This window comes from Camarhynchus parvulus, chromosome 12 (assembly GCF_901933205.1).
Source record: "Camarhynchus parvulus chromosome 12, STF_HiC, whole genome shotgun sequence".
NCBI classification, from domain to species: domain Eukaryota; kingdom Metazoa; phylum Chordata; class Aves; order Passeriformes; family Thraupidae; genus Camarhynchus; species Camarhynchus parvulus.
The window spans coordinates 7,443,666-7,467,819 of record NC_044582.1 but is presented as its reverse complement, the minus strand read 5'-3'; the positions used below and the strand labels follow the sequence as shown (position 1 = coordinate 7,467,819).

The following is a 24,154-nucleotide window of genomic DNA, read 5'->3' as shown; positions in this document are numbered from 1 at the left end:
CTAGATTTATTTAACCCAAGTTAAGACATTAATTCTCAGCATGCAGAACATGAAAGGGAAATGTGATGAGCCTTGTCAGGAAGGGTCTCCTATTGTGGGAAGAGAGCCAGAAAAGCTTAAATCATCAAGTTTTTAATGTTGCCTGTATTGCGAAAGCTAGAAGGAGATCAGGACTTTTTTTTTAAGAATAGGTTTTATAAAGATACTTGCATGCCACAGGAGTGCAAGGGATTGTGCTCTAACACATAGGTTCATGAGGTGGCCACATAGTAATGCAGTCTTTTGCAGTCTTTGAGTGCACCTACATTAGAGTTTTAGTTCTCATCAAGAGTGCAGATTCAAATCAAATCCTCCTGGTCATTCCCACTTCTTGCGTATGGTTCATACCCAGATGTGGTACCTCAGGTTCCTGTTTGATTCAACTTAAATGAAAGATACATTCCAGGAGGTCCTCCAACACTGTGAAATTGCTAAAGGGAACAGTTCTGGGCGAGATTAATTCAGAATACTCCCCAAGACAGGTGTATTGTACAGAAGTGAGTCTCAGGACCATTGTAGTAGCTGTAGATCTGTTGCTGTTGGAACACAAATATTACCTCCTGCAACTACTCCATTTTCACCAGTGAGCGAGAATATGCTACATGCAGAATGGCAATGACTGGGCTGACAATTTCTGGTGTCTGATTATTAAAATTTTGTAGCTAGACCTAATTGTGCCGACCATGATTAGAGTTTTCCTTTGTTTCTAACCTGCTGTGTGAGGTTACCTGAAGGCCACTGTCTCAAATTTACTGCTGACCCTGATGAGCCTTAGAGAATTGATGGCTAAGAAATCAGCCTGCAAAGCTTGCATTGAGATATACTCCAGTGGCAAAATAGAAAATGTCTCTGTACTTTTCTACATGTGTGTGTAATGTTTTCCAAGCATTGTTTTTTAACTTCCTCATTTTGATACTTTGAAGTCATATTTGAGGTTTTGTAGCAAGTGGATCAGAGCAGTAAATTGCACTTTGTGACAACAGATACATGTTTTTAAGATAGTAGGTAATTATAGTAAATAGCAGCACAGAAATGAAAAAAAAGTATGAAATAAAATCAATGATTTGTAAAAAGCCTCAATAGTATTTGGGATTATTCCCCTTTACTATAAATAAAGGTCCAAATTAGTTACTGTTATGTCTGTCCTAAAAATACAAGGCATTCAATGTTTTAAACACTCGGAATTGTTAACAATTTTATGACAAGTGTGTATGCTAATTTCTCAAGTCAAATGGTATCTCTCAAATTTTGGGTGTTTTCCTGTTTCACTTGTCAGTAACTGAGATTTTGCTTTGCAGTTTTTGTCACTGAATTGCTATTCTTGACCTTATAAACCAATGAAAGATCCAAGTTTAAAAAGCAGTTAATGTACACAAACATTAATGAAAAATTGCTTGATTGCAGTTTATTGTTTGAAAGAGCCATAGATTAATGATTCTGTAGGATACACACACTGATATGAAAAACTAAGCTTACTTCTGGAATCCTCTGTTCCAATATTAATAAATGATAAGGCATAACTGCAGCTTTTATTTTGCTTCACTGTGTGTCAAGAATGCAGAAATGAGTAGGGAATTTCTCTTTTCTGAGAACTTCAGTGAAGAATTCTGTATTCCCTCCATTATCTGTTTGCACTAAGGCACCAAAACTTAGCTTCTTGCTACAATACTTTATTCATGGAATGTGTCAAATTTACAGTCCTGATTCTTATGTGCTTTTTATCCAGTGCTTTTGGATACTTGTTCCTATCCATACAGAAAAATTTGTAACTGCAAGTTAGGTTTTACACCAGTTGAGACTGGTTTTGAGGTTGTTCTTAGTATTAAAAGTTAAAAATACAGTGATGTTTGCTTGGGTTTTTTTTTGGTTTTTAAAATTATTTTTATTCAATTTCATGTCAAAACAGAACACTGTGCTTAATTTTATGAAATTGCTAATCAAAAAATTGGAATATGTGTAATCAATTTTTATATACAGGCTAAGATGGATCATGGCACACATTTTCATTGAAACAGATGTGGGGAAAAAATGATGGAAGAGGATTTTTATTAATTGTAGCTGTTGAAGGTTAAGTGGACTGTGATCATCGTGTAGACTACTCAATAATTTCTTCATCAAATCTCTAATTTAAAATTAGTTTGAATGAAATTAACCATATCTTTTAGAAAGTGTCCAAGACTTGATATGAAATCTTCAAATCATCCAGAAATTATAAACTACTGAAAAATATGTCCCATATTTGCAGTGTAACTACATCCTCTAAATCGCTATCTAGATGTTTTTCACTAGAGAAAAGATCTGTCTCCTTTACTCTTTGTTACTTAATAATGATCAGAAAATCTTTTAATGTTTTCTAAGGGATCATTTAGGTTGAGTCTCCTGTTTCTCACTGCCAAGTTTATTTTTCAATAATTTTCTAGCTGTTTCCTGATCTGTTTACAGTCTTTCAAATATTCACAAGAGTGTGACATGAGGACCAGATGTGAAATTCTCTTAATGGTCTTATGCTACTGTCTAGAGATGCAGAAAAAGTTCTGGGTTTCCTTTCTCTGCCTGTATTTGTCTTGTTAAATCCAACATTGTACCATGTGTTCATTTCAACCATGACCTGTAAAGACCTTTTTGATAACCTTGATTTCAGGAGCAGTTCCCTTTCTTCTAAGCCTGCCCTATATGTTTTCCAATTCTGGTAGTGTATTTATGATTTCAGGCATATGTGTCTGTGTCTGATAACATTTATTCAGATAATTCCACATCTGTTCACTTTTCCAAGAAGACTGTCAGGCTTTTCTTTTAGATCATGGGAATATGGAACAAGTTTGGGATGAGAAAGATATCTATGGGTTCCCTTCCTTCTCCAGCAAACATTTGTTCAGTACAGAGCTAATTGTTCTGACACTGTGTCATGTGGCACATAATCAAATACCTTACAGAAATCTCAGCATATTATTTCAAAGCAGTTACCTTATAAAAAGAGGCTCTCTGTAATTGGAAAAGATAGAAAGTTATTTTGACAGGACTGGTGCTCAATAAAGCCATGTTGATTGACGTTAACTGAGCTCCAGCTTTTAATTTATTGCTTTTTGTATATCAGGATCAGTGTCAAACTATATTTGTCTTTAATTTCCCATAAAACTCTTTACAAATATTTGACAATATTTGATTTTTCAGCTCTTCTAGAATTCTGCCAAAAGGAGATGGCACAAGTAATTGAAGTAAAAGTGAATGTCTGCTAGTTTGAAGAATTGCAATACTCTGAACAGCAAACCAGCTGTGTGTAGTTAGGGGAGGAGTCACTTGGAAACCTGTTGTCTTGTCCATTTTGTTGATTTCTTGCTGTTTTTAAGGATATCACCAAAGATTAACCTAATGCATTATGTTAGTGAAATAGGATCAAACTACTCACTGGAAAAGAAATCCTTCATTCTTTCTTCGGCCTTTACTCTGGCAAAAAATCTTGTCAGCTTGAAAGCCAGTTCAATTAGCATTAGTGGGCCTGACCAGGAGTGGCTCCTGCAGAATCCAGAGGCAATAACTTGTGTTTTCAGTGAGGCAAACCCAGCCCATTGGAGGTTTTACAGAACCTGTGCCTTTGTTTCAAAAATAAATATATTCAGGCCTTACTCTGCCTTTGCTTTGTGGTGTATTTGTGCAGAGCTTATAACTCAGATGTGTTCCAAGTTAACTGTAAAAAATTTACCCACATTTCTTCTGTGTTAAATGATAGCTAAGTTTATAGTGGACTGTCAGATTTCTTTACTTAATTCAGCAACATGCAAGACATCTATCTTAACATCTGGTTTTTAATAACAGTTGACATCTGGGAGCTCTTTTTTATTCCAAGAATGGGTTAGGAACAGTAGTGATACAGGCAGTGTATACTTTCAGGCTAAAATTCCTGTCCATTTCAATCATAATTAATTACCATTCATTTTATTAGATTTTTGGATTTAATTAAGTGCCAGCAATATGTTACACTAGCTAACCTTCAAGGTTTTGAAATTATTGAATGGTTTTTTTTAATGTTTCTAAGATATTAATGGTTGAATTTTAAGGATAGTAAAATGATAAGATTCTATTTGATTTTGAAATCCTGAGTTAAATTAAAAACATTGTGCTGTACACCTCTGAGTTCTAGCAGCTGAGTATCAAATCATTGGGCACAGTAGAACTGTATATAGAGATAGCTGTGCACGTGCACATCTGTGTGTGTGTAGATAAAGAGTCATTGTAAAATTGCCATTTAGTGTATCTGGGGAAGAACATTTCAATCTCCTGGTTTAGTTCATGTTTATTTTTTTGATTTTATTAAAAATTATTTTATTATTAAATTCAAGTTTATAGTAAATGTGAAGAAAGACTTTCTGCTTTCAACTTATCTACCATCAATTAATTCCCTTTAAAAACAAATTAAGAAATTGTTATGAATTTTTGTATTTGTCATTAATGTTATTTATCCCTAAAACTTGACATGAATTAACCTAATGGTTCAAAACTGGAAAAAAGGGGAAGAACTATTTAATAGCATACAAAAATGTGCAGTGTTTAACATGTGTTGAAAAGATAAATTTAATTGATAGCATTTTGGAAAAGTTTACTTTTACTTTGCTAATGATAAATTTTTTGGTTATTCAGTAGTTTTGTATCTTTTAACAAAATGTAAGACAATTTGATTAGCTTTTTTGCTTACCTAAAGTTTTGACCTTTTCATTGCTCTCAATGTTGGCTTGAATTGCATGCAATTAAAAAATAGATAATCTTTTAAATTTTAATCCTATAATCATCTCCCTACACACTGTTTTAATGGGGAGGAAAAAATTTTACCTCACTGTTGTTGTTTTTTGGTTGCTATAGATGCAGATTCTTGTATATGTAATACAAGCTTGTTCATGTGTGTTCACTGGCTTTCATTAGAAAAAAAATCATGTTGTTAAAAGCCAAAAAATTTGTATTTCATATGCACCAAAGAACTAACCTTTCTTTCTTTCTTTCTTTCTTTCATTCCAATGCCAACACCTTCTCTGTGCATCTCCTCATGTCTGGCACACAGGATGATGAGGAGGGTATATGGGCATAGCCGTTCCTATAAACCAAAGTTCCAGTTTTGTTTTGAGGGGTGAGAAACTCTCTTTTCTCTCTTTTTCATGTTGCAGTCTAATTGTTGTCTTTTCTTTTACACTGTGTGGAGCTGTGTGTTTCTTGACAAGTGTGTTTGTGAATGCTGTAAGGATGTTTTCTCATGTTGTGAAAAATGAGAAACTGTGTCTAATGGTTGAATGGTCCAGTGGTTCTGTTTTTTTCATAAGTTATTGTGGCTAAAGGTGTAGGTGGGTACAGAACTTTAAAAGATATGTATTTGTATCTGTTTAGGCAATTCTCTTTTTTTCAGTAGGTAAGTTCTTTAAACTAGTATGAGTTTGCTGTACCATTTCTAAAATCCTTGTAAGAGCACTGTAATATCTTTGCAGAATGTATATGAAAGTTTGATACTTAAGAAATTTTGCCACATATTAAGCATGCAGTTTTACTAGAATAGAATTTATGATATGCATGGAAAAACATGAGACTACCCCTTCAGCTGAAGTGTTTTAGTGAAATTTTAAAACAAGCAGCAGATATTTATTAAGGGAAGTATAATCTCTCTGTGCAATACATGCTCTTTGCCTGAAATATTATCATAGAATAACATCCATACAATAATTTCCTTGTGATATTCCAGAGTACAAAGTGCAGCTTGAATTGTTTGTCTCCCAAATGATGTGTAAATTGTATTATTATGGTGTGTCAGGTATTGGTTGATGCATATCCCCTTGTTTGGGGCTTGCCTTTGAAGCTGTGGGTAATTTGTAGCTCAAAATCACCGTGGTCTCAACATTGCTGAAGACACCAGACTTTGGTGGATTGCTTGTAGAAAATGTTGCTTACTGCTTCTTACAGGAACAATTGGGCCTGTTCAGAGGAGCAAAATCTACTCACATAAGCAAAGATTAATGTTTTATTAAAGCTTCCACACATTATATTGCCTTTGGCATTTTACCATTCTGCCTCTTACACTCTGCTGATTTTCATAACAAGTAGTATGGCTGAGGGAAATCAAATCTCTCAGTCAACTAAGAGTATATTAAAACACAACATTAATAAAATTAAATTGGGTGTATATCCATCTTATTTAGAAAAGCTTCTATGTATTTTTTTGGTTACTGCAGACATCTGTCAAAAGCTAATTGTGAACATGAAGAAAACAAGAGACCCAATGAGAATGAACATGAGGAATATATTTTATGTTGGAGAGGAAAATAGAATAGGAACAATTTAATTTTAAAAGTATTTGAACTGCAAGAATGTGGGTTTCTAGAAAAAAATCTTCACCTTACTATTTTGTACTTTGTATATTTGTCATAATTTGTAGTTATACAGTTTAAATTATTTAAACTGTGACTGCATTTTCATTGCAACGTGGAACATGTTTTTGCCCTTTTAGAGACTCAAAACCACATTTGATTTGGTTTAAGAAAACCTGTGTATAAAGAATACAATGATTTTGAAAGCTGGCTGACAAGAGATGGAGGGAATGTTTATTTAGCATCTATTAGAGCAGTGTAAAATAGATTATATGCTTTTGAATTGTAGTTGATTTTTCTTCAAGAGGATTTTTTCCCGACCAAAAAACATAAGTGCCTGATATACCAAAACATTTAGCTTCTGATCTTGTTTTGCTCCAAGACTAATGGTTATGGTTGATTTATGCAATCAGAGCTTTTCTGGAGGCCATGAGGTGGGACTCTGCCTCAGTAAAGATAATGCAGGCTGGCCCTCTAATTATGTTCAAAACACAGTTAGTTTAAAAAAAAGTGCAGTCCCTTTAAACTTCAGGATAAGAAAGTGCTGTGAGGTTGTAGAGAGCTGGCAAAGTGTTCAGGGAAATCTCCCTGGCCAGCCCATTTGGTAGCCAGTTCAGCTGCAGTGCTCGAGTCTTGTTAGAAACAGGATCTCTTCCCCTCTCCTCACCCTTACAGAGGAAAAAAAAAAAGAAAGAAAATCATGAGGTGATGATAAGTTTTAAGAATTAAGCCTATATAGCAATCTGTCATGGGTAACTGAAACCATGTGACCCTCAGAAAATGTTTTGTGGTGCAGGTAGAACACAAGTGCTTGTTTTCCCTTTCCAGTTCCAACCACTGAAGTGCAGCAGACGCTGGAAAAACAGTTCAGGCTTTGCCACAAGCTGTCCATGTGTGAGAGAGAGCTCAGCACAAAACCTGTTTGTACAGTACTTTGTTTGTACAGTACTGTAGACTGTGTTCTGTGTCAGATGTGAAGCAGATCGGATGTTTGGATAAATTTATTGTCTGTGACATCCTCAGGGTTCCCTTCACACGTGAAACAGAGGGTGACTGAAGCCTGTGCCTGGCAGCAGCTGATAGCTTGTGCTTTTGGAAATAGGATCATACAGCTAGACTGCTAAATTTGGTTTTAGGAGCAGCCCATGAAATCTGTAAATTTAAAATTTAGCCTTGGTAGACACTGTGTGGGCATTCTTCACAAGGCATCAGTGCCATTCAGTAAAAAACTCCTTCAAAACAGAAATTGTCTGCAGTGTGGATGAGAGAATATTGCTCAGGCAAACATTCACTGTTCACTTCAAACTGTTGGATGTGTTTCATATGCTTCAGGGAGAAGGAGGAGAAGGCTGTTATGAAACAAATGTGGTGCCTAGATTTGTCTTTGCTGAGATGTGGTGAACAGTTCTCTTTCAAGATGTGCTTGCTAAAACTAGCAGTACAAAGCAGAACAGAATTTGGTCATGTTGCTATATAAGGATGTGTTTAAAGGCATTAACTATTAGCTATTGTTCTGCTTTTTGTTTTCATTATTTCAAGTTAGGACTTTTGTAAATCATTGATTTTTCTTTTTGTTTGGCTTGTTTTGGAAAAAAAAACATACTAGCTTTGAAATGAGCATCAGTAGCATGCAAGGCAAGGGAAAAATGAGGAGCATGACTGTTTGCAGTGTTCATTTTAATTTTCTCATTGAGTGTGTGAATACCAGCTCTATGCTTAATTAGATAAATGGGTGTTGCTACATTGACTGGAGCTGAAGGGCATTTTGGATTTGTGAATTTTTAGGCATGATTGTTGTTTTACTGTAACTTAGTTTTTACTTAACAAAAGGAGGAACCTCCCAAGCAATTGTTTGTTTTCCAAACCATGGACAGATTTGTGACTAGTGTTTATTCCTGTTAAAATACTTTTATTCTTAATGGAAGAATTTATAGCTTTTATTTTTATTGGGATATTTTATATTAGTTAAAAACTTACCTTTCTTTTATTCTTAAAGATTTCAATACTACTGCTAGTATTTTTAGATATTAATTGCTCACTTCTGAAGACAGAAGGTTTTCATTAAAAGTGGGGATTTGTTTGGCTGTATTTGGTTATTTTTTACTGATTATATACTGGCAATATGTCAATCACTTGACATGAGAGTTAAGGCTGGAAGTTGAAACCCTGGGCCTGTTGGAGTTAATGAAAGCCCTGTTATTTGTATTATTTTCTTTTAGTAGTTTTTACTCAGAGCAGTTTCTTCCTTTTGATTGTTCTATTCATAGTACACATGTACGTAGTACTCATTGCACCTGTGCATATATACAAATGTATTCTCAAAATTATTTGTATGAGCTAGATGTTCTTTGACAGGCATTTATCTAATCTTAAACATTGTATTTATGAAGCACCAAATCACCCTCATGTGTAACTGTAGGAATGAATTACATCAATTCAATAGTTTTTTGTCTCTTCCTTGTATTTTAGCTGTGTGAGTCAGGCCATTCTGCCTGAACTTTGGCCTCAGCTTTTTCACTGCAGGTGCAGAAGGTGTACAAAAAAGAGAAAATGTAGCTGATGAACTGAACTTTAAAGCTTTTGATGTAGTCAGTCTGATGACAACAACCACAGGGCCTACCATCATCATCAGTCGTGCTCTTTTATAATCTTCCATAGTAAAAATAAATAACATACCAGAGCAGTTTTAAACACTGTAGAAAGTGAGAAAAGGCTGTATGTGTTTTCACAGCTTTCATCTTTGTTTTGAAATGCTATAGTTGCTGTAAAATGGAATAGTTAATTACTGATTTCACACAAGTAATAAAATCATCTGGCAGTTATTTAAAATCTTAAGCTGTTGCCATCTTGAAAAATGTTGCAAAAATCTGCTCTAAAGATATGATTTCAGTGATGAATTGCATTGTGTTGGATTTCACATCTACATATTATCATGAGAATGTGTGAAATTACTGTTATTTGTCTTGAAAACAGTTTTGAAGGGTTGTTAGTGAATATTAGGGTATGTGAATGTGGGACTGCCTGCAGATCGTTCTGGTTGGAAGGTCCTGCTTTGTTTGGAAGCAAATGTACCTCCTGGTCTAATCAAAGGTCATATGACATAAACTTTTGATTGTAAGATTTTACAGTTGAACACTAAAAGATGAAAAAACCCAATTTTGAATAAACAAGATTTGTATAAATTGTTTTGGGAAGTTTATGAAAAAATGCAAGAGAAAATGTTCATCAAAGGATGGAAATTTTATACCTAATTAAAATCTTCTAATATCTATTTTTAATATTCTCTTAGTTACAATACTGTAATGCCACCTTAAAAATAAGGAAAAAAAAAAGAAAACCTCTCGGTGCTGACCTACTTAACATCAATGAAATACCAGTTGTCATTGCATTTGTCTCTTGGTTCTCTCAAGGAAAAGCTCTGAGAGGTGCTGACTGCTGTCAGAGATAGCCAGTCCCCCCAGCCACAGGGCTGGAGCCAGTTTGGAGTCACATCCACACTCTCTGCTGTGCTTTCTGCTCTTCTGGCACTGGTTCTGTATGGGAGCAGGTTTTCAGGTCACACACCCACAATAATGGAACACATCTTCAGGGAGTGGTGGCTGCAGCTCAGGCTGAGCTGAGGGTGGTGTAGGTGCAAAGAAAGAAATGAAAGCATTTGGCTGTTCCAGCAGGCATCCTTGCAGACTCCTGTCCTTTTTCTGACAGAGTAAAGGCATTGGGCAGGGTGGGATTGTCTTGAGTATGAGCCTCAAATCAGTGGCTGAAGCAAGATAATTTATAAATAATTCTACAACAGAGAGAAAAACACAGAAAGATATGGAAAATACTGGTTTGTGATTTAATTAAGTTCCGTATTTGCATCTTGGGATTGTTTTGGCAATATTAAGCTATTTGTATAATTTTGCTCTAGTTGTAAATACCAATGTGATTAATTAGAAATAGCTAAGAAATGCCTGTTAATATTTCTGATTTCACTATACTGTCCCACTCTAATTAGTCATCTGTTTTGGCATCAATGTTCTTATTTGTTCAAAAAATCTCTTGGGCTAATTGTTCATTTCCAGTGGTGATGGAATGTCCCTGCATGTCAGAAATGGCAGAACTTTGCTGTTTCATTTTGTTCCTGTATTGATCTTTACAGACCAATTAACTAGTGAAAATGTGTATAGATCTGTTTTCCAGAAGAGCTGTGATGATTTCACAGGTTCCCTCCTGGAGCCTTTCAGCACATCTGGCTGGCCAGGCCATGAGCCCTTCTTCAGCTTGGCTCTGAGTTGTACCAAAGCCAGCCAAGCTAGCTACACACTTTATGTACTAGTTTTACTTTGAACCAGAACTTTTTTACTAAAATGAGCAAGCTACTCACTTGAACAGTGTTACTGAAGGGTTTGAAGAAGTCATAGTCTCCTAGGGGAGAGGGATGAGGAGCTGGATTCCTTCCACAGCACACCTGAATGGGTGAGATCTGTCCCCAGCCTAAGCTGTGCAGCTGTGCCAGCTGAGGACATTATTGCCACCCACCATTATCCACTTGCCACTCTTTTTCTGCTGGGATTGTAACTCCCCAGATCCATCAGCAGAAGGAATCAATCCCTTATCAACTTCAAGCCAGGTTAGCATCAGCAGTGATGAGTGCCCATTCATCAGGCCAGCCTGGCTGTCCTTGCCTGGCGTGGATAAGGGAGCAGAGGAGCAGTGATAACATCCAGCTGATGCTGGGGCACAGCAGCCAGTGGCACTAACATCTTCAAGTGGAAAAGCTTAGTCTGGAAGAGAATTATATCCATCAGTTAAAAACAAAAGGACCCTTCCTGAAATCACTTTATCTTCAAAGTCTATAGCACCAATTTAGGTAATGAGGTTATTAAAATAATAGAAATTAATCCAGTGCAGTTTTCTTGTTTAACTAATCAGAATCAGAAACTCTTTGTTCATTTTGCAGATAGACATATTTCTACCAGATGCAAGCATGGAGATCAGTAATAAATGATATTTTCCATGGAGCTGTAATTTTGGAGAGTAAATCTGTGTCACGTTTTAGGAAAACGAGTTTTCTAATTTCTTTTTAGTTGGGATTTTTTGATAGATCTTGCAACAAGCTTTTCCTAAGCCAATTATATTAATAATATTATTAATTTTGTCACACATGGTTCTCGGACCTTGAAATTAGGTGATAAATCTCAAATAAATCTGGAAGCTTATAAATGGCTACTGTTCCCAATGTGGCTGAGGCCTCAGTCTGATTTTGCTGGAGCCATCAAAGCAGCACAGTTGCATTCTTGTGTTGTGTCTTCCATCTGCTGAGCTGGCCTGCTTGTGAACTTCTCATGAGGATTCATTTTAGCTCCAAGAATATGGTGAGGGTCAAATGCAAACACTGAGGTAAGTTTTTAATGATTCAGGGATTCTGTCAGCTAGGATGATTTTGATTATGGCAGCTAGAGGTTTCAGGTCTGACTTTGGTGCTACAGGCCAATAGGAATTTATACCTGAGTAAGTAGTAACAGATCCCAACATTCTGATTGAACTCTGTTCAAGCCTTTTGCATTGGAAGTGCTCTAAGATTGCTTTATGTTTTTTTTCTTAAGTAATTGAGTATTATATCCTTACTTACATTAATTGCAGGGAAAAAATTATAAAAGTTTCTTGCCTTCAATGTTATACTGCTGAAATAAGTGTTTTTACCAAGTTTGTAAATTCTCTTGTGTGCTTTACTCCATGTTGCAGCTGTGGTTCGATTTAATGAAAGCATCCTTATCCACCTTATTTAACTTACCCACAGTCATACTATGTTGAGATTGATAAAGTTGTTGAGAAATTTATGTAGATCCTGCAGCATTCATTTGTAATATATTTATGAATGATAGGACATTTTTAAAAAAACTTGTAAAACTGCTTGAAATTTGCTGGCTGCTTTTCTTTGCCAGATTTCTTTACCAAACCACATTCAGCTTTTAATCCATCTATTACACAACTCATCTTCCAAGAGATCTTATTCTCCATTTGTCAATTTGCCTAATTTCTAAAGTCGGTGGCAGAAACTTTAATAAGAAACTGTTGTATTGTTAACTGTTTTATAATTGAAATGAGCTATTTTACAGTTTCAGTGTTGCAAATCTCTTTACCTTGAGGTTTATAATCTATTTCCATTGAGTAATTAATAGGTGGAAACATATTTAGAACTAGAATGACTCTTCATTTTAAGGAAAATGAATAATCCTCAAAAATATCTGCTAGTAGCAATAGTTCTTTGAATTGAACCTGTCAACCAAAAAAGTCTGCAACTGATTGCAAGTGAGAAAAGAGCTCAGAGTACTAATTCTTTTTTTTTAAGTTTATCTCTTTTACTCAGTAAGTTTCTAATGTTTAATTAGAAGAAGCGAAGACAACTTGTTCAAGAATTGCAGTGTCTTAGGATACCTTTTCTTTTGGTTTTGTGGGGAAGAGAGGTCTTAGTATGAAAACTGCTGAACTTGTATGTGAATCCTTCACAGATGCAGTCTTATTGCTTGAAGGAAGTTTGAAACATTTTATCTGGATGTGATCCTTCAGAAGAAAAATACCTTGTCTTTCCCTCTTAAAAGCAGTGTAGCTCCAAAAATGTGCTTTAAACAAGCTGAGTGAGAAAACCTTGCCTCAGTCACAGAAAAAAGGTATAGTACAGAGAAAAACCCAGGAGCTCTCTGGCTATATTTGACTGCTGTTAGCAGCAAGACCAAACGAGCACTGTCAGCTGTACTTTTACCAGTGTGCTCTGTTTTTCCTTGAGGATTGATAGGTTTAAATGTACTGATTCTCTCCTTGAGTCTGTCAAACTTTGATCTGATGCTGAAGTGTTCAAAAGCTTCATGCGTTGCAGGGTTTCAGCGAACTTGATCTTACAGGTTTAACTTCAATATTGTTTCCATTTTGAAGTCTGTCATATGGGTGTACCACAAAGAGTGTTTGGTTTTAGCCCTGATGCCTTGAGTGGTGGTATGCAGCCAGTAACAGAATACTTGGAATAAAGAAAAATCCTGAAATGAATCCCTCCAGCTATGGGCCAGTTGAGAGCCAGAGAGACAGGATGTAAAGTAAAACCAGTATGTCTCCTTTGATCAAAGGATAGATTCCCCACCACCACCCAGCAGGTGATTAACACATAAGTACATTCTCCCTCAAATGGGTGGAGGGACAAAGCTGAGTATCTGCTTAGCACCCATAAAGCAAGCTTCAGTTAATAACTGATGTTAGAAATATTTCAAATGCTGTCTTTGTGCATTCAGTTTCACGGTTTTACGTGATCTGATGCATGTAAGTGCAACTAAGTTGTCTTAGGATAGGAACTTCTCTGAAGGAAGAATTGCTAAGCACCTCATGAAACTGCATTTTGATTTTCAGAAGAAAAAGCTCTTTGCACGTGGAAGTGGTTACATATTTTTCATTTGTGTATGCTTTCTATATTTAGAAAAATTCATTAATAGTCAACTGCACCATGAATTTGGAGTATGGTGCAACAGCCCTGCAGGGTGTGGTGGTACATGGTTTTATACATAAAAGCTGCTCAGAAACAGACTTGACCAGCTGGAAGATCTGAAAGCCACAGACTGTTTTTTACTTCAAAAGTAATGACAGTGGGTGTTTCAATTTATTTCTTTTTTTCTGAAACTATAATACTGGGTTTAGAAATCTTTATTTTCTCATGGTTTCATCATATTTTATTTATTAAGTGCTGAATACATGTTTGTTGAAGAGGAAGAATGTAGCACATGAAGCTTCCACTGTCCTGGAGGATTTACAGCACAGCAACACATTGGTGTCAGTAAACTCTGTCATTGTCCCATGACTTTTTGAGGGAAAGATTTCACACCAGAACTTTTGGAGAGAATGTCAGCTATGCTGTTCTCATTTTTATGATTTTGACTCTCTTTGCAGTATAAATCATGAATGCAATCTAAGTATAACACACCTTTGCTGTATTCTACTCCAGGTATGATATAAAAATCTCATCAATGAGTCTTTTAATAAGTGCCCCCACTTGAATTGCCTGATGGACTATCATCTTAAGAAAAAATGTATTAATAATTAATTGTGGTATAGATATTTTTTATGTGAAAGAAAATCAGAATATATTTCTCACCAAGCAGGACCTACCACATATGGTCATTCAGAGACCACTGAGCTAATTACAAAGCCCAGTATTTTCATAATTTTATCATGTGAGATCAAATGTAGGTACACATATGGCACAGATAGTTTTTACTAGGATCCTGCAAACACTAATTAAAGTATTTATCCCATTGCCCAAAAACTCTTACATTCTTTTAATGCCATGATGGATTTTTTTTGAAATGGACAGAGATCCATTGCCAGATTCTAAAACAGCATGGAATATATAAATCTAAAATCAAAAAAAGATGCAAATATTCAAAAAATCAAGTGTGGATGGAGTATTCTAGAAAATAATCCCAAATGTATGAAAGCTGCACTGTTTACTGTCTTTGTTGCAAGACTGCACTGTGGTTGGTCCAAATTGTTTGCATTGCTTTTGGTATTATAATGCAATTTTAGATGCCTTTAGCAAGAAAAATATTGTTTATCAGCCAATCAATTTTGCTTAGATCAAAAGCAATAGTTGGAATATAAAACCTCCAAATATACAGGAGAGGTGTTTGACAAAATAATGCGATTTAGTAAGATGGAAGAACATTGGTTTAAAATGTTATTTACATATTGTTTTTCTATATTCTTCCCAGAAATGGTGGGTAGAGTATGCAGAGTTTGCAGGAGCAAGTTACTCTCTTGTCAAGTGTTTCCAAGACTGATGGTCAGGTAGTTCCAGCAGTGTGGTTTTTAATCGGTGACAGATAAAGGTAAAAACAGGTGCTGAGCATCAGAACAACTTATTCTGTGTCTTTGGGTTTGTTTTTTTTAATAGTAGAAAAACTGCTTTCTTCTTCAGTGCCCAGTTTTATGTTGCTTCATGATTTTAGCTCAAGACTCCATACTTTGTGAGACACTGCTCAAAGCCATGTCTGGATACAGTTGTGACAAAGCATCGCCACTCTCCCGAGGCAGCCTGGCTGCCAGTCACAGGTCGGCTCTGTCCCGAATATCCCGGGGCTGAATTCTTGTTTGCGTTTCCTTTACAGAGAGCCCCAGGTTGTTATTACACCTGCTGGTGTTGTGTCACTGACCTCTCACCTAAAGCACCATCAGGTGCTCTCTGGCATCCAGCCCACTTCAATTAGCTTCATTTGTCATGTACTCCTATCTGCCAGCAAGCAAACTGCAAAAAGAGGTCAAAGTAGGGATTTTTCAAATGTAAATGTTTCCTGCAAGCTGCTGTTGAAACTTAGACATGTCATTCAAAATGCATGTCACTGCTTGCCCACTCGCTCAGGGAACTAATTGTCTTTTACAAGAGCTTGCTTTTCTCAGTGTCTTTGCAAGTGTTGTCTGGGGTTGTTGCATGCATATTCCTATTGCCAAGTATTGTTGCAGGCAATAAATAAATCACAATATTTAGAACATGTTTCACCCAGATGCTGCTTTGAAATACTGAATGAAAATGGGGAGGGGGAAAAGGTTTTAAACCACAAACAGGAAGGATCTGGGTATCTTGTTACAACTGGTGTTTTTTTTTATGTGGGATGTGTTCAAATTTATTTTACAATATGATATTGAATCTGCATTTTAATTTTAAAAAAATTTTGTCCCCCTTTATGGTTTGGGTTTTTTGCTTGTTTTGGGTGTTTGACTTTTTGGCTTATTTTGCTAATTTAGCTCTTAAGGCCACCATATGAGTAACACAGTAAGAGGTAGTTTCTGGTAGTAGATGATGTTTTAAAACTTAATGGTAATTAATGTCCTGAAGACTTGTGTGGATTCTGCAGAATTATTAAATGTTTCAATGCCTATGACAGGAGTACAGCTTGTGTAAGGTAGTGGTCCTTAAATGAAAATTACTGCAGGAAGACACTGCTATTCCCAGGAACTGAAAGGAAGCATGATGAGGTGACAGAAAATAGTCTTCCTGCCTTATAGAATAATAATTTCTTTTTGGTTTTGCCATTCTTATAAAGGAACTGAAACTTCATCAAAAAACTATACAGTTGTACTTGGCTCAGATTTAGCAATTTTGGCTAAATAATATCCTGGCTTTCTTCTGCTGCTTTTTCATTCCCACTGCCAGTAGTGAGGAGGAAAGATTTGGCTTGGTGAGATGGGAGTGAGAAGGAAGAGATGGGTTGTGAAGTTGGGAATGGGCTTTGTGGGAGTGCAGGTTGAGGAAAAGAGCCCTCTCCAAAGCTGTGATTGTCCTGTGTGATTAATGACAGAGCTGCAGCCCCGGGTGTGTTTTCAGCAGGGGGAGGCAGGAAGGAGCTGGAGGACTGGGTTAGCTTTAGCATGAGGGCAGGGCGTAGTTTGTTTTGGCAGGATCGAACTTCTGAGATGGAGTGAAAAGGTGAATGGCAAAACAGGTTATTTGGGTTATGTCCAATGAGAGGGATAGGTAAACTGTGTGCTAAGAGCGTTAGGGGTAGAATTAGGATACGGGGAGAACAACAAAGGACTGAGAGAAAAATAGTCATAATTTCTTTCAACTCTTCAAGTTGTTCTCTGGTGGATTTTCTCCATCATTCTTTTGAATTCCTTTTGTTTCCATTTTCTCCTATTTTCCTTTTCTTATGTTTTTTCCCTCTTGTCTTTGGCTAATCTCACTTGACAGTACAATTTATTTACTGTGGCTTTGCTATAGTTCATAATCTGCATTCCTACCCCAGATCCAACTTGTTTTCTCCCAATTAAAATCATGACTACTGCAACCTTAGGTATCCAGCTATTAACTCAAGGAAATATATGTAAAATAGATCATCTACCTTTTGCTTCTGCTTCCTTATTTGATAATTTAACTTATCAAATTGTTTGTTTTAATTAATTTGGTTAGATTCCCCAAATAGTCAAATTACTGCCATTTGTATTTTACTTTTGCAGGTATGTAGAATGAGCAGCACACAGCTGAAACCTCAAGGCAGGAAAGGAGAGGGAGGTGAGGTCTAGAACACAAAGGAGGAGGAGGTTTTCCTTCTGCCTTTGATTTTGGCTGTGTTGTGCTAAGGCAGCTTTTGTTTTGGTGATTACTTCAGGCTATGAATATAAAAGCCCCTTTAGAAAAGTGGCTTTCAGAATAGAAAACAGTTGTTTTATTCATTGCTTAAGGTAATAACTAACGCATATAAACTGTCTGCTACTCTAGGTGAGTCACCACACAGAAGCTTTAATACAAAATAAACTGCCTGGGATTTAGTATGGATGGAGATGTAGCATACACAGCATCTTGCCAGCCCGAAGACAAATCTTCTGAAAGGCTCTTCCAGCTGAGTTAGACAATTTATACTGATTACATTATTACAGTAAAGCATTTGGGCAGTAAGAAATAGTCATAATTGGCACAGTGAGTTAAATTATCTTCAATCGTATACAGAACAGAGCACAGAAAAAAAAGTAGCTGAAGAATAGGTCAAATTTTTCAGTAGAATAAAACCCACAATAAACTATTAAACCAATAGTGTTGTAACTGATATTGTTTGTTTCAGATGCTTTTATTTGCTTTTGTGAGCTACCAATAACACATGAGTAGTGAGAGCTTTTCTTCTTTCATTGTGGCTTTTTGTCAAATTCTTGCAAAAGCTCTACTCCCTTTAGGAAAGCTTAAGAAATTGTTCTTGTGTTCTCCACATCTAACTGAAGCTATACTGGAAAAAGCATCTTACCTCATTTTTCTTGTCAGATGTCTACATTCAATAAGATAGCCAGGCTGCATTTAGGTTTTGATTTTTTTTTAATTGTCCATTAATGGATGGAGAATTCTGACATATATAATGGATTTAGAAACACACATGTGCATTACAGTTAGATATAGAACATAAAATATAACATATAATTAGATTAGAGTTTCGCTTTTTTTACTTAATGAGTTTTTGAATTAAACCCCTCAACTTTTGAGGTTAATAATACCCTGTCTCTTGTTTTCCACTTGCTAGAATAAAGTCTGAAAGGTCTTCACAGAATTTAACACATTCAGGAGCTAAGAGTAATCAGGAATGGTGTAGGAAGTTGTATAGAAGGTAAAGTAAATTACTTTTTCCCTCATTGTGGATGGAGCATCATTGACACTCTGTTTTTCATTTCTAAGAGTCAGGGCCTTGTCTGCTGGACTCTTCACTCTCCAAAGACAGTCAAGGGCTGCTGCTTGGCAGCCTTTCCAGTCCACTCCAAAGGCAGTTTAGCCATAGGAATCCATCTCACTGCTCTCCCTCCAAACAATGCATCCTAATTTCTGTTTGTCTGTTTTCCTGTAGAACATGAAGAAGAGATTTTAGAAAGAATCCATGAATACAGACTGCACAGTATAAATTTACTCCAATGAAATCAGGAATGACTCAAAACTTTGGGTGTGTGGTAGAGAAAGAATTTTGGATCCTTATTGCCAATTTCCAAGGCAACTGCTGCAATGAGTCTTGAACACTTGTTCTCACTTTAGCAATTTCTGGCAGAGATGTTATATTGTATAGGACAGCTTGTATGATATCCAAGCAGGACAAAAATTTGGAAACAATGGAAGAATTTGGCACTTACTAATCTGTAGGGTGTGCACATAGTTTAAATAACTTTACGATGTGAAATCTCTGTGCTTGGAGTCAATAATCAAAAGCTTTACAGGTTTAGCAGAAAGAATTCAATTTTAAAACAAAATTAACATGTCATAAAAGAATCTCGATGTGAAACTGGAGTGCAGTATGATGTAGTGCACCAAGGCTTCCATGTCCAAATCCTTTTTTTCCCCTTGTCTGAACAAAGGCCAGTGCACCCATGCAGATTGAAATAATGAATCAAATGTATGTTAAGCATCAATACGTTTAGTGCACATAGTTTTAGATCTATATTTGAAAATATTGATTTCCTTAAATCACTATAACATGTACATTTACATTTATTATAATGCTGTTTTTACAAACTGTCATTGACAGCAGATGAAGGGATCTCATGCTTATGTAAGAACCTATATACTCTTTTAATAGCTGCTTTTTTGCCATTTGACATCTACTAAATTTCCCTTTTCTTCTGATTTTCTCAGAATTGTGCACTATTTGCATTACTGTGGTGAAAGAGCTGTATCATGCTAAAGAACATGACCAAAATGCCCATGCACCATCAAAGAATTCCTAATGCTAAAAACTGTGAGTGGGTTTGATTCACCAGATTTAAGCTGTCTTTATGTCCAGGCAGAAATCAGCTCTACCAGATTCCAGATCAGGTCTGTAGTGTTTTCCCAAGGGTTTGCCACTTAGTAAAAAGGCAGCTTGTTGTGCAGAAGTCTTAAAAGTATAAACTCAGCTATTTTGGTTTTGTGGTTAGGACAGTGCTGTTTATTGAGTTTCCAGGTAGGAATCTGGTAGGTTATCTAGCACTCAATAAATTACAATATGGCCATTGAGCTAAAAAAACTCCAAGATACCTGCAGTGTCATCACTGGAAATTAATCAACTGGTCAATCTGCTTATTTAAAACAATATTTCAAAAATTACAAGGTGCCCTCTGGCATGACTTCCTGGTTCTATAAGGATATATTTTCATTTGATTCCTATTTACAACAACTTCAAAGAAAACATTAATTGCCTGGATGTATATGTGATGTTTTGTTGGTTTATCTTATGTTTGCAAGCACACTAAGCCCAAGTTGTAAATATATTGTACAAATTAGATTAGCAGTTTCCTAATTATTCTATTTTCTGAAAGCTTGAAAATTTGACATGCATTGAAAAATAAATATATATCAACATTTGAGGTTGAAAGAATGCATGTCATGGCTCTTTCTTTAGTGATTAAGATACATTTTTAATGGACTATTTTATTATCCTGACATGTTCAAGGAAGTCCAGATGTAAATTCCTTTGGCCAGTTGGCTTGACTCTTCTCTCAGGGACTGAGCAGTGGTGCCAAATTTTTTTATCCATCCTTATTTACACAGAGTGACTGGAAGCTTTCAGAGTCAATCATTCCAATCACTCATACCTGAGCTGAACCCACATGAATGCAAATCCATCTGGCATTTACCCATCCCATTAAATTTGCATTTTGAGCTGTATGGGTTGCATGTTTCTTGCAGGCGCAGTCAAACGTTGTTTATTATTTTGTGAGACCAGCTTGACCAGTAGCATCCTCTGTGAGGCAGGGAAAGAAGGAAGGGCTTGTAAAGGCCACACTGAGGAGCAGAGCCCCAGCTCAGGTTCCCCCAGGGCTCAGGCAGTGCGTGTGTGTGCTGGGGAGGTGCTGCTCAATGTCCCTTTAGCTGCTGGGTGGCTGATGAGGCAGAGCATGCCAGCTTTCCCTCCCAAAGGATCCAGTTGTCCATATTGGCAGGAAGTTTTACTTACCAAAGTGGTTAGCAACTGGCAAGGTGAGCACATCCAGCTCTGAGGTGTTCCTCACACACATTTCTTCATGGGAATTTCTTGTGTTAACAAAGGTACAGTATGCAGCGTGCTTAATATGCTGTTTTATTTATCAAGGCAAAGAAACAACTGTATGAGGAAGGTCAATATACAGTAAAAGTTATTTTAGGTTGAAGGTCGATATGTTGGTGCTTGTGGTTTGTTGTTTAAATCTTTAGAGATTTTATGTATTAGCAGTTATTTCCTGGAAGTTATAGGAATGATGTGAAATCCTAGAAGGATTTTCACTTTTCATTTTCTCTATCTTCCTTTGAGAGGAGAATGTTACTCAGCCTCCTAAAAGGAATTAATTACTTAGTTGCAAATTTTATAAAACTTTTGAGGACTTTAATATCTTGCATGTATTAAGGAAGATGTGTGACTATGTTTTAAAACATACACAGATCTCATTCATATAAAAACTGAATAAAATTAGATCAATTGAAGTGTTATGTTTACGAAACTTTCACTTTCTTCTTGTCTGCACCAAATAAAACCCTACAGATGATCCTTGTTAAAGGTAGTAAGTCCAAGGAATTCCCTCCTTTCTCCAGGACATGATGTCTCAATGCACTGTCCTACCATTAAAGTGATTTCTTTTCACTACTGCATTTGTTGTAGAATGTTATTTTTACTGAAACTACTAGGGTTTAAATCTTTTTCTTAAGGGGACGTGTTTCTCCAAATTATTCACTGAACACTAGAATTAATATCTACACCTATTAAAAAGCCCCAAAACTCACCAAACTATTATCAGTCCAAACAAACAAAAAAAAAATCCCAAATAGCAATTTAATATTTTATTTAAAAAATAACTTTTTGCTAATATGATTGTCGACGTTAAGACACACCGTGCTTTGTCCTAAAGGTTTTTGCTGGGACACTGATGGATTTAGTAGTTTGTGATCATTCTGACAGGCTGGCTGCTGACAGACCATCCCTGTGGTTATCTGGAGATCAAGGTGCAGCAGCTGGAGAGCAAGGTCTTGGATCTGAGTCCTTCTGGAAAAGGGAGCACAAGGCTTTGAAAGAATGTTCCAGCTACCTCCATCCTTTCACCTCAGTCACAAGCTTTGCTGTGTGTGAAGTTTAAGGGCAGATGAGTTATTTCCACAAAGGCTCCTGTGTTAGCAGGTTTTAGGGCTGGCTCCATGTTCTGTTATCACTGTTTTCTCAGGAGGATGACAGCAGCTGTTCTTTGATTGAAACATGAAGAAAGATGTGTTGAAGTCAGATAAGCATCACTGCTAAAGCAGCTTTACCCCCCAATTTGCTGGTCTTTGTAACATGGCTGCTAATAAGGGGCGCTGAAACTGAGCTTTGTACTTGGTTTAAATTAAAATCTTGTAAGTCATGTAAACCTCAAGAAATTTTTCTTCACTTAGCTCTTCTTGAGACAAAATACACCCATGTGATTGAGAAATAAAAGGCATGGAATAAGGGGACCTCATCTGACCCCTGGAAGTAGTTCTGTAGGATTTTTTCTTGTCATTCCTTATGATTATGATTTGCCTTTTGGATGATTTATTGGTCTTTATTTTTATATTTGAAGTAATTTGTGGTTGGCCAGCAGTAGCTTCTTTTAACTTTATTTCCAAAGCTGCACTTGTAGGACCACATTCAGCAGCAGATTAATTCTCAAATACCTTGGTTCAGTTTTCACAGTTGCTGCCAAGGAGCCCTTCTTTCACAGACCATTTTGTACTTTGTGATACTTGTAATTAACAATTACTTACAGCAAGTTTGCCTCTGTATTCTGCACAATGGGAAGTAAGCCTTACTGATACAAAATACTAATGAAGATAAGGAACATGAAAATTTACAGGAAACTTTCCGTCTCTTTTAAATGCTTTGAAGTAGAGTGGACAAATAATCTCTTGGTGATATGCCCCCAAAGTGCTCTGGCAGATACTGAGGATTTTTAGGATATAAGTAGAACTGAAGAAATGGTCAGAACTGGTTTATTCAGACCTCATTTGATATTTGGTTGTTTGGTTGTGTACAATGGTGGATGGCATTCTTTTAAAAATGGAGTACTGCTTCTAGTGTCTGCTTAAACCCACTGGATGTCATTTAAATTGCATTAAGAATAAATGGGTCTGGTAAGGTGTATTTCCACACAATACATTAGGTGAAAAACTAATCTCCCAGCTTTTTAATGACTTCAAAAAATATGTATCATTGCCAAATTTTCTTGCCGTGGCATTGAACCAGTAAATTTTTCAGTTCATCTCTAGATGAGGTTTTACTGCATTTGAAATTGTTTCGGCTTTAATTCAACACATGTCAAAACATTTTCAAAATAACAAAACTTTATATTCAGCTGCAGTCATTAAAAAAACCAACAAACTTGTTTTCAGTAGGGTTTAGTTTCTCTCTGTGATGATCTGTTTCTAATTTTGTATTGCAATTAAAATAAGAAATGTATAACTTTTTGGTATTTTAAATTTGCAGTACACTCAGGAATGTGAGTAGCTGCACAGAGTAAACAAGAAATCTGAAGCAAGCATTCTACTGTAGGCTCTTCCTTCTGCTCCTTTCAGGGACCCCCAGAGCCTGTTATCATTAAGCAACTTTATATTATGCAGAGGCTTTAAGGGGAATGAAAAGATGGAGTGAACTGGAGCCCCCATAGTGGGAAAATCCTGAGTTGTTTGCTGAAATACTGTGGGTCATTATAGGAAAGCCAAGAATTTACAATGAATTTGGATGAAATAATAAAATTATGCTTTATTTTAAATCCTTTACAATTTTAATGAGACTGTAGTTCATTTTTGAGAAGCTCCAGTGTCACTTCCAACCAATTAGCCCCATGAAAAGCAATTAGAACAATGAGGTTTTTAGACTCTTTTTTCCCTCCTACATTGTTTTTAAAGAGACTGACTCTAAAGTATTTAGGCATAGCTACCCTCACTGTATCCATTATCACTCTTTCTTTTCTCTTTTGTATTAGTGAATGTAAACCAAGACATTTTTAGCCTCCCTGGTTTTCATTCAGTTTTTCAAACAAAGTGGTAGTGACTAAACAGCTCTATCAGCCTCTCAAGGAGGCCAATTTGAGCATTGGCAACTTGCCATAAACATAAAAATAATATTTATTTATTTATTTATTTACCAGCTGGGGGGCTAAGATGGAGCAAGTGCCCCTTTTAGTTTTCTTAAACAAAAATTAAATTTGAATGAGTTTGAATCTTCTTCAATAATAAATAATTCTCTTTCAAAATTTCATTATTAAATAATGCCAGTAATTACAAATATTGAAAGGAGATTGCTAGGCTGAGTACCTAAATCCATTGT

The 24,154-nt window shown here is 36.2% G+C and overlaps 1 protein-coding gene across 9 annotated transcripts in view; it reads left to right on the top strand.

Annotated features, from left to right (window-relative positions):
- Positions 1 to 24,154, top strand: part of ERC2 (ELKS/RAB6-interacting/CAST family member 2) — a 405,797-nt gene that overhangs the window by 292,966 nt on the left and 88,677 nt on the right. For all 9 annotated transcript variants that reach the window (XM_030956690.1, XM_030956689.1, XM_030956685.1 and 6 more), the window contains one exon: positions 5,090 to 5,155. In XM_030956690.1, the coding sequence (XP_030812550.1) occupies positions 5,090 to 5,116 (27 nt within the window). In that variant the 3' untranslated portion in view covers positions 5,117 to 5,155. The remainder of the gene's footprint in view (positions 1 to 5,089; positions 5,156 to 24,154) is intronic.